The sequence below is a fragment of the Rhipicephalus microplus genome, chromosome 7 (genome assembly GCF_043290135.1).
Source record: "Rhipicephalus microplus isolate Deutch F79 chromosome 7, USDA_Rmic, whole genome shotgun sequence".
Lineage (NCBI taxonomy): Eukaryota > Metazoa > Arthropoda > Arachnida > Ixodida > Ixodidae > Rhipicephalus > Rhipicephalus microplus.
Window position 1 is genome coordinate 34,419,366 of NC_134706.1, and position 16,930 is coordinate 34,436,295.

The following is a 16,930-nucleotide window of genomic DNA, read 5'->3' on the forward strand; positions in this document are numbered from 1 at the left end:
CGACACGTATTGCACTCAAGGGTGGCACATTCATCTGTGCACTGCATTGGTCCACAAGGAGCAATACATTGCGTTTAGATAACGCGAACTTGCGATCCAATTTTGTCAGCCAATCCTTGAATAGGTCTGCGGTCATGCACGCTTTCCTGTTAGAGGCGTAGTCGACAGGCAGCGTTTTCACGCCCTTGAAACATCTAGGCTTAGCAGCTTTGCCTATGACGAGCAGGTGACATCGCTCAGTGCCCGTCATGTTCGCCGCTATCAGCACCGACACTCTTTCTTTGCTCCCTCCAGCACAGTCATCGTCCTTAAAGGTCAGCGTCTTCTTGGGCAACACTCTGTAAAAAAGTGCTGTCTCGTCGGCATTGAAGATATCTTCCGGCTGATATACTCCCAAGTATTTGCAAAGCTGATTTTCCCTCCACGTATCACATGTTTCAGCGTTGACGGCAGCCTTTTCTCCTTTAACGCTTTTAAACACCATATCGTGGCGCTGCTTGAACCATGTGAACCCATCGAACGAAGCAAAGTTCTCGATGCCTAGCATAATTGCAAGTGATGACGCTTTCGCTGCAACGAAATTGCCGCTGAGAGGAAGTTTGTTGCTTCGAGCCTCCCGAATCTAGATGTGCGCTTGCTCTAACTCCGGGTGGGTGCCGGTGCGCATTCTCTTGCGAGACATCTTGAACTGGTCATTTTCGAATGCGTCCAGTCCCGAGCGCTTGTTCTTCAGGATGTTAGACAGGGTATTAGGCTTGATGCTGTATTTCTGCGCAATATCTTGCTTGGCGGTGCCTCTTTGTTCAACTTCTTTCAAAATTTTGACTTTCGTCGCCAAGTCAAGCGTCTGATAAGGCCCGCGAGTTGCCATAGTAAATGCACGTGGAGCTTCGTCGCACATGGAAACGCCGAGTCCGCACATGACCGTAACGAGATCAACAATGAGGCCCAGAACCGAAACCGCCGGAGCAGCCGCTTCGTGATCTGGGGCGCTGCATGCAACTGCGATGCCATCAGCTGACGCTTTGAGCTACGGCGCTGTGGTCAACTGCGATGCCCTTGGGTGCCGGTCGGACACGCATTGTTGTTTAGCACTTCGAAAATAGGAAATTTAACAAACATTACAATTTCCTCCGATAATTCGATTGAAAATAAATTCGAATTAACCAAAATTTCAGACCTTTAGCTTCCAATTACAGAGAATTTCTTCCTGTTGAACTGCATGCAAAACTGAGGGGACCCCCACTCCACTTCCAATTAATCGATAATTCCAATTAGGCGACTTCGAATTATCGGGAGTCAACTGTATTTTATTACCGAGAATATGCAAAGAAATGGTGGATTAATCGATTGATTGATTTGTGGGGTTTAACGTCCCAAAACCACCATTTGATTATGAGAGACGCCGTAGTGGAGGGCTCCGGAAATTTTGACCACCTGGGGTTCTTTAACGTGCACCCAAATCTGAGTACACGGGCCTACAACATTTCCGCCTCCATCGGAAATGCAGCCGCCGCAGCCGGGAATCGAACCCGCGACCTACGGGTCAGCAGCCGAGTACCTTAGCCACTAGACCACCGCGGCGGGGCGTGGATTAATCGAGGGCTCGTTTCTTTTTGTTAGACAGCGGCCACGTAATATCAAACCAACAGACAATCAGGCTAAGAAAATTATAGGAAACATTACTGGTATCTTTCAAAGACTTAAGTGTTTTATGGTAGTTATGATAATAATGAAAAGGAATTTAAAAATTGGAGTGCCCTGAAGGTTCTCCTTTAAGAGTCGAATGCAATAGCGAAATACTCTCCCTTGTGGGTACTTCAAACATTTAGTGCAGAACGGTTTTCGAACATTACTATGCACCCACTATATGGCCTTGAGGGAATAGGCACAAATCATGTGCGCCATTCGTAGTGGGTGATCGGCTTAGGTCCTCATGACTCTGACGCCCAATGTATCATCGAGTTGCTTAGAATTCCTGCTGATACCAACAATGCACAAACACCATTGAAATCTGTTTCGTAACGTAATTAAAATCATTAGCCTCACCTGTAGCTAAGTACTATAACATTAGAAGTCCGCAACATTTCCCCCTCAAAGGCATATGCAAACAAGCCAGCCCCATCAGCTACTCCAGACTTCAGATGAGCTGGTGACCCTACCGTCAGAAATAACTATCAAATGCATGAGCAGGACTATATCTCTAGTCGTGGAGGCGAACGATTGTCACGATTCTGCCATCTTAAGTTGTATTTGACCGTAGGCGTTTCCCTGTAAGTTGAACGATAAAGTTAGGCTATATAAAGCTGCATTTAGGACACAAGCTGTATAACTGCTTTTTATAGCATTTGTACCATCATTTCCAAAAAAAAAAACTTTTAAAAGCGGCAAAGCTTGCATTGAACCGCGCAAAACTTGAAACACCGAAATTGAATGATTCTGAAGACTATTTTGGTTGCTGCTATGATGTTTTTAGGCCTTAGCCAAGTAATGCAGCTTCTTCTGGGTTGTAGCCAATTTCTGTGGCACATAACTTTTATGATGGTAGTTTTTTAGATTAATTTACAATGAACAATTTGCTAAGTATCTTTGCTGTTAAATGGCAGCAAACTTAAAGTGTCTAGTCAGTACAACCAGAATAATGAAGTACACTCAAACCTCATTAAAAGAAAGTTGCATATTACACAAAAATAGTTTGTTATATCCGGAAATTCATTATAGAACTATATTACTAGCACTGTATTTACTGTAAGAGCACACTTAATTTACTTCGCTATAACTGACATTTGATTATATCCAGGTACGTTATGTCGACGTTTGAGTGTACTACAGACATAACTTCGATATGGTGATGATAGCTTTCTGCATCAACTCACAAGAAAAGATTTGCTGAACAGCTTCGCTGTTAAAATGTGCTAAACTGACAGTTTCTAGTCAATACATCCAAGATAACGAAGTACTACATACCTAACTTCGATGTAACGTGCGAGCATTATATGCCTCATCAAACGCGAAAATTTACTGGTGTCCCACATCAGCGACCCATGTCAACATGGGCAGTGTCAACATGAATGATGAGAAAAAAAACTATCAAGTGACGATTTCACCATGTGACACCACGTTATGTGACGTAATGATGATGTCACGGATAGCCAAAAATTTGTGACATCATGACATCTCCATGTGGCATGACATGGTGACATCATCGCATCATATCATCACTTGTTCAAAAATGGGTCGATCCCAGAAGCAGTGCGAAACCAAGTGACGTGGAAAAAGCTTACAATGCCTCCGATCCTGGACGCATTGCCAAACCATGTTAGTTGCACAAAACTTCCAATACATCGACTAAGAAGAAAAACAAAATGATAGCTTTCGCCTTCGAGTCGACTGAGGCAGATGCATAAGAAACCCTTATAGTTTCTGGCACATCAGTGTGGAACAAAGAAATAAAAAGGCTAGGCTTATGGGTGAGCAGTTTGCGACTTATTTAATCTATAACTTCATCTTGCGTGTCATCGAGCGTGCCGGAATTATTGGCATCCAAGGCCACTGCATCGGGAGAACTGTTTTTAAGTCTCGCCGTCCTAGACTCGCTGACGCTTCGCATGCGGCTGTGCAGCATCGCTCGGCGCCCCGACGTCAAGTACAGAGTCTTCCAAGCCTTCACTGCCAGAGCTGTTCTTTGCGGTCACACACTCGGATTCATCGTTCGGCCTTTTCAGGATAAGTTCTCCCAAGAGGCACCTACCGCCGACGGTCGGCTCGTGGAACAAGAAGGAAACGCCGACCTCTCTGAGAGTGGCACCTCGGTCGGTCTGCAAATCTTTCACGAGGTACTTTCTGAAATGAACAAGAGTTTGAAAAGACAGCTGCTTGAATTAATACATGCAGAGAGGCCAGTGCCCCCTCACCGGACACCACTACAAGTTTTGCTTAATCGCTGATAGAATAAAATCTCATTACAAAGGTTGTCACAAACTACAAATAGTTATAAGAGATATTTTATAATGGTTTGGTTGGTTTTCGTACATTTGCCATGATAACAATGCATACAAGGGACATGGTTACCAGAGACACAAGTGCTTCACGCGGGCCTCATGACCTTGAGCACTTTTTCATTCTTTTTTTTCTTTGAATACCCAGATTTCCAGCGCAACATCACGCCCACACGTGGACAAGTAGTGGCCTCCCGCGGCGGCTCTTGTAGTGACTAGGCATACCATGCTCAAGTCGGCCAATGGCTGACACAATGGCTGTGACTAGTAATTTTTGAGCACGTATTGTCATTTGTCGAAAGGAGAGAAAGCGATTTCTACCCGACTTTGAGAATTCATTGCTAATTTAAGTCCACGTGCTGCGCTATATTATTTAGCTCGCTCATTCTCGTGAGCCTCGACCACCGATCGGCAGCATTTTCTGACCATGCTCAGAAAGTGTTTCAGGGCCCCTTTAACACAGACACTAGCCTAGGGGCCAGTTCCGTAACCATCCGTGTCCCAGTAATCATCTAATGGCTTTATTAAATGAGATTATTCTCTCACCAATCGACTGTCTCAATTGACTGATTTAGAATCTGGGATTAGCCACACACTCTAAACCTTTTTTTTTCTCCTTTCGTAACAGCGAATGTGCTGGAAAGCTCTGCGGGGCGAAGGTTTCAAGGAAGCAAGAAGCTTCGTTCATTTGTCAGCGTGCGCCCTGCTGCGGTGGTCTAGTGACTAAGGTACTCAGGTGCTGACCCGCAGGTCGCGGGGTCAAATCCGGGCTGCGGCGGCTGCATTTCCAATGGAGGCAAAAACATTGTAGGCCCATGTGCTCAGATTTGGGTGCAAGTTAGAGAGCCCCAGGTGGTAGATATTGGTCGAAATTTCCGGAGTCATCCACTACGGCGTTTCTGATAATCATATGATGGTTTTGCGACGTTAAACCCCACATATCAGTCAATCATTTGTCAGCGTGGGTCATAATCTTGAACACTATATTTATTTCTTTTATTTGGGGGGGGGGGGGGGGCACACGGCTTACCCTCAGTGTGACGTAGGTGCACGGTGGCATGTTGCGGCGTCCACAGTAACTATACAGCGCACGATGCTCAAAGCTAATGGCCACGGACTTTCGGTATATGGTGCGGTCATTTCGGCTCATGACATCTTTTGTCGAGAGAAGAGCAAGTGATTTTCAGCTGACTTTGACTATTCGTTACAAATTGCAGGCGCGCACTGTGCTATGTTCGACTCTTGTGTTCTCGGAAGCCTCGACTACCGATTGGCGTTTTCTGACCATGCTCAAAAAGTGTTGCGGAACCGCTACTATTCTCATTTTGTTTTTCACATACCTGGTCTGCCAAGCACAGTTGCTGTCGACAGAGCTCACGGGAGCAGGCGCATCCGAAAGGACAAGTTTGGCTTCGTAACGTTTATCGTCGGGCGTCGAGATGGTGACGCCCAGTGTCAGTCGTTCCTTCTCGCCCGACGATGCCTGGACCTTCAAGACGAGCACGATGTCGACGCCAATCGTGGGGTTGACGTCCCGGGAGAACGTGTAGCTGACGCTCAAAGAGCCCAGAGGAAGGTCGCAGGCAAACAATCTGTCGAGAATTGTGCATAAATCACTGCACGCAGCAACGTGGCCTTTGCTAATATCGATGTTAGGATTCAATGCAAAGCATATGGTAATTCGGGCTGAATAATATCCAGGTTCAGATAACAAGATCTGAAAGTTAACCTATATACACTATTGCAAGTTAGCCAAATTTGGAATGGCAATATATAAAATGTGCTTTAAGTCAGTAGAATACAGTCCAAAATATTCCCAAGTTATTCATGATGTAATTCACAATTCACATTCAATGTTTCAACAATGCAACACTAACAATTGTTCTAGCTACAGCTGGCCTCATCTTTGTGTCACAATTTTCGTTCATGTGAGTACAACAGGCCTACACTACCAACTTCCATTTAAAATTGTGAACTACATAAAGTGTATATATGTGTCGTATTAGAGAAAAATCCAATTAATTCGAACTCAAAGGGGTCTACAAAACTGTTCAATTTGAGCGGAGCTTGAATTAGCAGGTGCGCACTAGAATGAACGAACATGACGCCACAGTGCGAGGATAAAACTTGAAGAAGCCACCTCTGGACTTGTTATCGCGACTTAGGCGATATCACACATTTGTGGCACGTGATTTCGTAAATTGAGTTCATTGAGCTCTAACAGTGAACACAACTCCATGATCAGTCACTGACTCGGCAGGAACAAGCTCCACATGCATTCATGTGAGAAGTGTGCCGGCATGTCAAAATACTTATATGGCCCTATTCATACTGCAAAGCACGTTTATTTCTATAGCAAAACCAATGCAATCATAATTCAAATAAGTAATTTTTATTTGCTTTCGTGTCTTCCGTCTAGGCTTTATGAGCATTAACGTTAGACCCCACATATTTATCTAGATTTTATGAGCATCGCTCTCAGCTTGTTTAAGAGCTCTGACGCAGGGTCCCAATTTTCTCATCTGCTTAGAAAATGCAGCTGTTTCATTGCTTTGCATCTCTGGTAAAGTTGGTTTGGTTTGAGGAGCGAATGAAAACCAGAGGCTCTCAGTTCGAATTAACTACTGTCAATGCCGACACGTTCAAATTATCGGGAGTTTTCTCCCACATAAATACACAGGACTGTGCCGGGACTGGGGGGTCAGTTCAAATTAACTGGAAGTTAGAATTAACTATATTCAAATTAATGAACTTTCACTATAGCACTCTGCACAAGCTCAAGCGTGCTCACAAAGGCTAAGGTGTTTTTTTTTTTTTCTTTATCTTCCTTGCATGACCTCTTCACCAGAAAAAGTTTTCACTCACGAAACTAAATTCCAGAGCGCGACACTTCAGTAATAAGAACAAGATAAACAAGATAAACGATGAAATTTTCACTTAAAGAGAGCAATCTTCACATATACAGTAGGCCACAGACTGAAATTTGAGATCAAGACCTTAAGTACAAGAACTGATATATGCAACCGCTTAAGTCGACTAGATCATGCCTTTATAAGTACAGCCAAAGAAGCTCGTGCTGGCTCTGATGCAACTATGCAAGCCAATGTTGCGTCAACAGTACTTGAACTGAATACGATGCAAACGAAAATATGTTCGTTACTAAGCACTCAGTTCCCACAACAATGTCATCAGGAGACATGAAAGCACTGCTACACAGTGGCAGAGGATTTTACCTGAAGTAAGGTTTCCCGTCTGGTTTATCAGCACATGGAGCGAAGCGCAGGAGAAGACAGCTTCCACCGTTGTATGCATAGTCCGTACATGCAACGGCCGCTCCACAACCACCGCACAGTGAGCGTCCCTGGTCCCAAGGCTGCACCTGTTGCTCGGAGAGGTTAAACCACGACCCTCTCTGCACCAGCTGCATCCAAACCACACACAATGTTGTAAACAGCTTATAGCAACTTTTGGTCGTTTCCCAGTTCAATCAGTGCTGCAAGTCAATCAAGTCGGGTTAACAGGGACAGAAATCAGCCGACCTTCCCCGCTTTGTACAGGTTCTTGCCGAATCCCTGGCAGAAACTGGTGCAGAGGGGCAGTGTGCTCAGGCGCCACTCCGAACGGCAATGCCTGGGGAAGTTCCAAAACCTGCATAAGCATCGACATCACCAACTGATGTGCGTTCCAACATCACCAACATGTCATTACCAGCACTAAGTGATGTGCACACAATAACAAACGAACAACTTTGTAACTGGAGCAATGCTGCAGAATGACAGAAAGTGCAGACACATCCAAGTATCTGCAGCTAAATGGAGTACCCACAAAATTTCGAAGGCAAGATAACTGTTCGGATAAATTTGTGAGGGCCCACTAGCATCATTTATAATATATCCATAGCTAATATACCCTTAATGTCAGTTAGCGTTAATGTATGTTAGTGTCATGCAAATCACTCCACCTAATGACACCGACACCAAACTTGATCTTAAAAGAGTACTGAGAAAGACAAAATTGCCCCGCCGCGGTGGTCTAGTGGCTAAGGTACTCGGCTGCTGACCCGCAGGGCGCGGGTTCAAATCCCGGCTGCGGCGGCTGCATTTCTGATGGAGGCGGAAATGTTGTAGGCCCGTGTGCTCAGATTTGGGTGCACGTTAAAGAACCCCAGGTGGTCGAAATTTCCGGAGCCCTCCACTACGGCGTCTCTCATAATCATATGGTGGTTTTGGGACGTTAAACCCCACATATCAATCAATCAATCAATCGAGAAAGACAAAATTTTGCAGCCGAGATAGCCTGCGGGATCGATTCACGGGAACATGCGTACTCTACCATGTGCAAAATATGAACAGCGAACATAGTTTGGAAGGTTATTTTAGATGATATTTGAAGTTAGTGTGCACGATCGAGCCCCTCCCCCTCAAAATTAATCCATGGTGACCTCCCTACTTCTCTCGCGTTGTGCCGCTGCAGTGAATACAGCTGCAGTTCAAGTTACGATGAGGTCATAAACGCCATTTTTCTTTTTGTTGTTCCAGCAAACTGACTACTACGCAGCAACTGCTTGCGATTTTGTGGTCACAGCAGACACAGTGACAGTTTTGTGTTTGGCGACACTGCTGTCCTGTTTCCTGTTCGAACAGACTTATTGATGCGTCCCATGCGGAAGTGCATCCCAGCTCTGTGTGCTGACTTGGTCGAGCGTTGCATACGCTAGGTGCTGATGGTTGCACCTGGCAGCTGGTCGTTTTTAGAGCTCTCTCGAACCGACACTATGACTGGTCGGTAATGAGGAGCCAATAATTAATTATCTGTTGCACACCGCAGGAAAGGACGTGCAGTGTTACGATTAGCAGGCCCCCAGCAACACATTGCAGCTAAAACACACGAGACCAAAATTTTTACAGCAAAAGTCGTTATGAGATCAGAACAGAGGTCACGCGCAGCACCATAGTTGTCCGCCGTCACCGTCGGTGTCCGTAACCAGTATAGTAAGAAATTGAAAAAAAAAAAAACTCGGTAAATAAAGAACAGCAAGGACACAATGGGATTCGAATCCGGGCCCGCTGCGTGAGCGCCCAGTATTCTACCACTGAGCCACGCCCGTGCTTGGAAATTGTTTCTAAACTGGCATTAGGCAGCCTTCATGTCGGGAAAGGAATCACATTACTAATATGAGTAATAAAGCGTTTTAGAAAATCAAAGGAAGAGCCAGGTGTCACACGTTAACGACTGGGTCGTCCGATGCTCCAACCCATCAGAAAACTTGTTCTTGATCACCTATTAACTGTGGCGCATACCCACTTCAGCCATAATTCTTCATCATCGTCAGCCACTGCATAAAAAAGTTGCACAAAATTCCTAGCAAGTGTGTGGTGGATACCATGCTTTGCCGAAGAATGACGAAGGATAGCGTAGTGAATGGTGCCTTACTAAACAAAAATTATGATTATTTGGGCATAGTGGGTACCCAGCAAGTGTGCTTGCAGTATAGTTGCCCAAATAGTGTTTAGAAAGGGCTTTGAAAGGCCGCTCTTCTAGCTTTCGCTGTGACTGTGCTGCACGTTCAGCACAGGCCTGGCATTTTTTGTGTCGGTGCCCCTTTGATTTTAACAATCGACAGCTACCTGCATCACGAGTTTGTGTTGGCTGCCACGATCCTTGGGAGTGTTCTCTCCTAGCAGACCTTTTCAACGAAAAGTGCCAGCATGTCCTTCATGGACATGTACGAGTGCAGGAAAGCTGACACCTTTGCCTCATCAGTGCATTTCCGGGGTTCACGCACAGCAACTCGATAGCATTGAGGGGCCAGTGTTGCAGAAAATCCAGCATCCCTGTTGTTCGTTGTGGGAAAAGTCGTCATTGTCTGCGACCGAAAAATCTCCATGGATCCAAGTATAAAAAAATGGTGTACTCAAGGCAGAATCGAACCCAGGCCTTTTGCGTAGTAAGCAGGTGCTCTACAACAGAGCCATGCCAAAGCTTTGAACTACACTGAACGTAACTTTTATGCTTCACAAGCTGTGCGTCAAGTGTACAGGTGTTACATTATGAGATGTAATATCGCACTAAAAAGTGCAACAGGCATAGACTGCCATGGGGCGTTCCACCGTGTGAATCGCATAACAAATCGGTAGCTAAAAGCCGGCCGCTTATTACAAAAGGCACACACATTTTCATGCATATTCCCTTACAAACACGCAGCGGGTGCATCGCAACTTCAGAAAAGTGTCACATGCGCAATCACAGCTGGCCACTGGTTACAAAGGGCGCACAAATTAGTGCGCACATTCTGTTTCCACACACATAGTGGGTAAGCTGTTGCCATACAAATGCTGTTGGAGAGGGGGCAAAGCTTAGCTTCACTATAGGTGTGTCATGGGTGGCTATGGCTGACTGAGCAACTGAACATAATGAAAAGCGAAACAGAGTGCGATGAGCATGGGGCAGTGTATCGCTATCGCTTGCAACTCTTAAAGGCAAAGCTCAAGCGCCCATCCATTCTTAAATTTATCCCAGAGGAATGTGATTTCGCGTCCCCCTGTAGCAAGCTATGTTTGCAAAAAAGCCATCTTGAGACGCACCTCACTAGATGCTTTTTGAAACTGAACTTTTGACTAGACGTTACAAATTTGTCTCCAAATAATTAACCATCGCACACTTGAACAAACGAGGTTTCCCGCCATGATAAGTGTTTCATTAGCTACTTACTGAAACAGAAAAAACAAAAGGTAAGATTTTTGTGTCAGTGCTCCTTCAAAAGTGTGTTTGAATATATACCTTTGCAGAATTTTCTCTGTGTACAGAGTCATTGGTACGTTAAATATTCTGTGGTGATCAAGCAGCAAATGCATGATGAAGTATGTCGCACACCTCATGCAAATTTCATGCATCCAATCAATTTGTTTCAATTTTAATTCTGGTTCTTCACATCTAGTCACTTCACTTTACTTTCAGATTTTCAGTGCACATCGCGGTATTTGAAAGCAAACCTGAAAAAATCTGCAATGAACACGGCCTATTGTTTTACGATATCAGCCCTACAAAACACTTATAACATCGTGTGCTGATCGGACATGGCCAAGTTTCCACAGCAATCGGCCTCTTCCCGTTCATGCCACTTCTTTTCGTGCCAGTTTTACCATGCTCAAAAGAAAACAATTTACATTGGACAGACACATTGAACTGCTCTTGAAACTCACCGGTACTGGTGTTCCGCAAACTTTGCCCTTTCCTGTGTCTCATAAACCCAACCGGCAGCAAATATGGCCGACGACAGCCCGTGTTGACGAGCTTGTTTGACTGCCTGGAAAATAAATTTAATTCTGTGTTACACAGGCCTGCGCCCAACTGTTCCCAAAGGAGTTCGGGGAAGGTCGCGCACAAACCCGTTTCAACAATCTGGCGACTCTTGCCGCGACCAGAAGATCGGCTTCCTAAAGAGAAATTCCCCGGGCTAGTGTACGAGGTTCCATGCATGGACTGTCACGCCACTTACATCAGTGAGACAAACAACTTCGATGAAAGGATATAACAACATCCAAACGACGTGCACAGCTTAAACGCTGCATGAAATGCTCTCGCTGAACACAGTGAAAAGATGGCCCATCGCATCAATTTCAATGACACCCGGGCCATCGACACAGAAGTTAGTTACACAAAAAGCACAGTTATCAGAGTCCTGGCATATGCAAACTTCACCGGAACATATTGCTACGGGGCGCCACAAATGAACATTGTAGAAAAGAGGACGATGTTTAGGGCGAGCTCGTGCAGACCGGGCTCCATTTTTGTATGCCTGCCTGTTTACCGAAAGTAAAGGCATTTTTCAGACGCCTTCTCCCCGTAACATTTTGGTGGAGAGTGCGGGTCTTTCCACAGTCAACACCACGACGATTCTACGCAGCGGACGTTCCTTGGCTGCCTGTGCGATGCCTGATCAAGACGAACACGAGGATTCTTCGGAGACTACCCCAACCGTGCTTCGTCCAACTACGCAGCAACCAACAGCACCGCATCCAGCTGCAACTAACCGCACCGTCGTCCTGACTCAACCGCGTGACCCAGGCACATTTTCGGGCAGTGACAGTACCGACGTGGAGGAATGGCTTCAGCTGTACGAAAGGGTGAGCGCTCTTTACAACTGGGACCCGACGCTCATGTTGGCCAATATTATTTTCTACCTTGACGGTACAGCTAAAGTTTGGTTTTCCAACCACGAGGAAGATATCACGAGTTGGGACATCTGTAAGCAGAAACTCATCGATCTCTTCGGCAAGCCCATCGGGCGTCGTCGTGCTGCGCAAAAAGAACTAGCGTCCCGACTCCAGTCCGGCACCGAGTCGTACGTCACATACATACAGCATGTGCTCGCCCTCTGCCGGAAGGTTGATGACAAGATGCCGGAATCTGAAAAGGTCGCGCACATCCTCAAAGGAATCGCCGATGACGCCTTTAATCTCCTCGTATTTCGCAACTCATCGACCGTAGACGACGTTATTAATGAATGCCGACGCTTCGAAGACGCGAAAAGTCGCCGTATCACTCCACACTTTTCACGTCTTCCCAACACGGCTGCAACATCAACCTGCGAGGACGCCCGTTTGGCACCAGCCCCTGCTGCTTCCGACAATATCGTGCGCATTGTGCGCCACGAAATCGAGGCAGCATCTCCCCTGTCTGACCAAGTCGAGGCCCCTGACGATTCTCGCGCCACGATTTCTTTAATCAAGAGTGTCGTACGCCAGGAACTGGCCAACGCCGGACTTCAGACGCTATGCCCCGTTAACCGACCTGACTACCGATTGCCCAGTACACCTAATATGTCCCGCGGACTGAACAACCGCCCACGTTATCGGAACCCGGCAGAATGGCGAACTTCCGATGACAGGCCGATCTGCTTCAACTGTGGACGAGTGGGCCATATTTCACGTCATTGCCGCACTTCCTGGGGTTGGCAGCCATGGTCGCATTATGCCAACACCCGACGCCCCCCTTCTGGCTCTCGGATGCCGATCTACACGGCACAAGATGATGCTTCGCCATCCAGGCCCGCCCGACCAAGCCGCTCCCCGTCGCCCTCTGGACGCATGTCCCGCTCAACTAACCGACGTCGCTCCCCCTCACCCTCCTACCACCAGTCCTCGGAAAACTGACGGGCGCAGCTCCTAGAGGTGAGCCTGCTTCGACGACCCGACCCAAAATTCCTCTACAAACGATACCCGGACACAACAACTTGATTAAAGTAAATGTTGACGGTACTTCTGTGGCAGCACTCATTGACACCGGCGCTCACATATCAGTCATGAACTCCAACCTTTGTGCTCGACTCAAGAAAGTGCTCACTCCTGCTCCGATCACTCTTGTCCGAGTAGCTGATGGTGCAACACCAGCGGTCACCGGGATGTGTGCCGCCCGTGTCACTGTTGCTGGACGTCATACCACTGTTCTGTTTTACGTACTGGACCACTGCCCACATGACATCATACTGGGACTCGATTTTCTGTCGGAGCATTCCGCCCTAATTGACTGTTCTGCTGGTGTTGTTCAGCTTGTCCTACCACACGCCGTTGACCCTCCTGATCCTGCGCCGCCAAAGCTATGCTCCGCCGACTTTGTTCGCCTATCTTGTCGAGCTGTGACGTATATCGACGTCTCTTCTGATCCACCTGTGGCTGACGGCGATTATGTCATTTCGCCTAATCCTACAGTACTCTGTTCGCTCAATGTTACGTTCCCCCACACCATCATCACAATGAAGAACAACGTGGCATGTCTCCCTATTGTAAACTTTGGACTTTGCCCTGAAGTGCTGCCACGAGGAATATCCCTTGCAACCCTTGCCCCGGCCGGCGACTACCACATATCGGCCCTAACAGAGGATACACTGTCATCTGCAAGTATTCAGTCGCGTAGTACACTAGACTGCATAACTGGAATGATTGCCTCTGATCTCCCGGCAGAGCATGTGTCTGCGCTTCGTGGGCTTCTTGCGTCGTATCAAGACGTCTTTGATTTCTGCGACCGACCCCTAGGTCAAACGACCGTCGTAAAGCATCGGATCAACACCGGTGATGCAAATCCAGTACACCGGCGACCCTATCGAGTTTCCTCCACCGAGCGCCACGTGATCCAGCAAGAAGTCGACAAGATGCTTGCCCGAGACATCATTGAACCTTCTTCAAGTCCTTGGGCTTCGCCCGTTGTGCTTGTGAGAAAGAAGGATAACAGCTGGCGCTTCTGTGTCGACTACAGAAATCTTAACAAGGTTACAAAAAAAGACGTGTATCCTCTGCCGCGGATAGACGACGCTCTTGACTGCCTTAGTGGAGCAAATTATTTCTCTTCCATAGACCTCCGTTCCGGGTACTGGCAGATATCAGTTGATGATCTGGACCGTGAAAAGACGGCATTTATAACTCCCGACGGGCTCTATCAGTTCAAAGTAATGCCGTTCGGGTTATGCAATGCCCCAGCTACATTCGAACGAATGATGGACGCTCTTCTTCACGGTTTCAAGTGGTCAATCTGCTTATGTTACCTTGATGACGTCATTGTTTTTTCGCCAACTTTCGAAACTCACCTCGAGCGTCTCTCAACAATTCTTTCGGTTTTCCGCAAAGCAGGGCTCCAACTAAACTCGTCCAAATGTCACTTCGGCCGCCGGCAGCTCACTGTCCTTGGACACCTTGTCGATTCTTCTGGTGTTCGTCCCGATCCTGAGAAAATCCGTGCCGTCAAAGATTTCCCTGTGCCGACCTCTGCGAACGATGTTCGAAGCTTTGTGGGCCTTTGTTCTTACTTTCGTAGATTTGTGCGGAATTTTGCTGACGTCGCACGACCGCTCACGGAACTACTAAAAAAAAATGTGACTTTTGTGTGGGGACCTGAACAAACCAGAGCATTCGTTGAACTGACGAGTAGACTTACGACGCCACCGATTCTCGGCCACTTTGATATATGCGCTCCAACGGAAGTGCGTACCGACGCCAGCGGCCACGGAATCGGAGCCGTTTTGGCACAACGACAGCATGGCTGCGAGCGCGTTATTGCATACGCTAGCCGTCTTTTATCGCCAGCAGAGCGAAATTACTCCATCACAGAACGCGAATGCCTCGCACTCGTCTGGGCAGTGGCTAAATTTCGGCCGTATTTGTATGGACGCCCGTTCACGGTTGTCACTGATCACCACGCCTTATGCTGGTTGTCGTCCTTAAAAGATCCTTGTGGACGTCTCGGCCGGTGGGCTCTACGGCTACAGGAATATTCCTACACGGTTGTCTACAAATCAGGTCGCCACCATGAGGATGCTGATTGCTTGTCGCGTCATCCAGTAGACCCAGCAGACCTTTCTGAGAGCGATGACGCTACTTGCGTTTTGGCACTTTCCGCGTTTAGCAACATCGGAGATCAGCAACGCCGTGATCCTCACCTCAGAGATATAATCCTTCGGCTTAGTGGTCCCACAACTCCTCCGTCTCTCCGTATGTTCCTGCTCCAAGATGGCGTCTTATATCGCTACAGCATGCATCCTGATGGACCTGAGCTGCTGTTGGTCATACCACAACATATGCGTCAGACTGTCCTTGCACAGCTGCATGATATTCCGACAGCTGGTCACCTGGGAGTTTCAAGAACTTATGACCGCGTTCGACGTCGCTTCTTTTGGCCCGGTATTTACCGATCCGTCTGCCGTTACGTCGCCTCATGCAAATCCTGTCAACACCGCAAAAAACCAGCAACACTTAAAGCGGGACACCTTCAACCCATTCAGATCCCATCCGAACCATTTTATAGGATAGGTGTTGACTTACTGGGACCGTTTCCTTTATCGGCCAGCGGAAACAAGTGGATAGCAGTCGCCACGGATTACACCACTCGGTATGCCATCACACGGGCCCTTCCTACCAGTTGTGCGACCGACGTCGCTGACTTTCTTCTAGAAGACGTCATATTACACCACGGCGCTCCTCGGCAACTGCTTACCGATCGGGGTCGCTACTTTTTATCACAAGTTATCCAAGACATATTGCACTCTTGCGCTACAAAGCACAAGTTCACAACGGCGTATCATCCTCAAACCAACGGGCTCACGGAGCGGCTGAATAGAACCATCACGGACATGCTCGCCATGTATGTTTCTTCCGACCATCGTGACTGGGACACCGCCCTTCCATTTGTAACATTTGCCTATAATACGTCTCGGCATGACACTGCAGGTTTCTCGCCATTTTTCCTCCTGTACGGACGAGAACCTACGTTGCCTTTCGACACGCTCCTTCCTGCCGTTGGCCACACGTCAGAATATGCCCGCGATGTGATTTCTAGAGCTCTAGAGGCACGTGAGATTGCTCGCCAGCGTCTGAGCGATTCCCAGGAACGACAACGACAGGTCTACAACGCGTGCCATCGTGATGTCCACTTCAGTCAAGGTGACACAGTCCTTCTCTGGACGCCGTCGCGGCGAGTTGGCCTGTGCGAAAAACTGACTTCACCGTACTCGGGTCCGTACCGTGTGGTGCGCCAAGTCACCGACGTGACATATGAAATTGAACCTCTTAACGCCACCAGCGCGCAATCGTGTTCTGACGTTCACGTCACTCGGCTGAAACGATTTTACTCAGACCAACCAGGCACCGAGACGGTGCCTTCGCCGCCGGGGGTGATGCTACGGGGCGCCACAAATGAACATTGTAGAAAAGAGGACGATGTTTAGGGCGAGCTCGTGCAGACCGGGCTCCATTTTTGTATGCCTGCCTGTTTACCGAAAGTAAAGGCATTTTTCAGACGCCTTCTCCCCGTAACAATATTAACCACTCAACTGGAACCTTACTGAGTGTATACGTGCACAGTCTGCAGAACCAGTGGAAAAAAAACGCAGCAACAAGAACGACGGGTAGAAGGATGATGGAGAGGGGGACACTGCCAAAAAA

General features: G+C 47.4%; 1 protein-coding gene across 4 annotated transcripts in view; it reads right to left on the minus strand.

Moving 5' to 3' along the window:
- LOC119179745 (cytosolic endo-beta-N-acetylglucosaminidase) overlaps window positions 1–16,930 on the minus strand; it is a 43,490-nt gene that overhangs the window by 13,046 nt on the left and 13,514 nt on the right. For 3 of the 4 annotated variants that reach the window (XM_075868990.1, XM_075868989.1, XM_037430868.2), the window contains exons 5-9: window positions 11,201–11,304; window positions 7,538–7,646; window positions 7,232–7,419; window positions 5,339–5,590; window positions 3,465–3,843 (exon numbers count right to left, since the gene is read on the minus strand). In XM_075868990.1, coding sequence (XP_075725105.1) covers window positions 3,588–3,843; window positions 5,339–5,590; window positions 7,232–7,419; window positions 7,538–7,646; window positions 11,201–11,304 — 909 coding nt within the window. In that variant the 3' untranslated portion in view covers window positions 3,465–3,587. Of the gene's footprint in view, window positions 1–3,464; window positions 3,844–5,338; window positions 5,591–7,231; window positions 7,420–7,537; window positions 7,647–11,200; window positions 11,305–16,930 lie in introns of those variants that run through there. The other variant, XR_012884855.1, reaches the window with a different exon arrangement.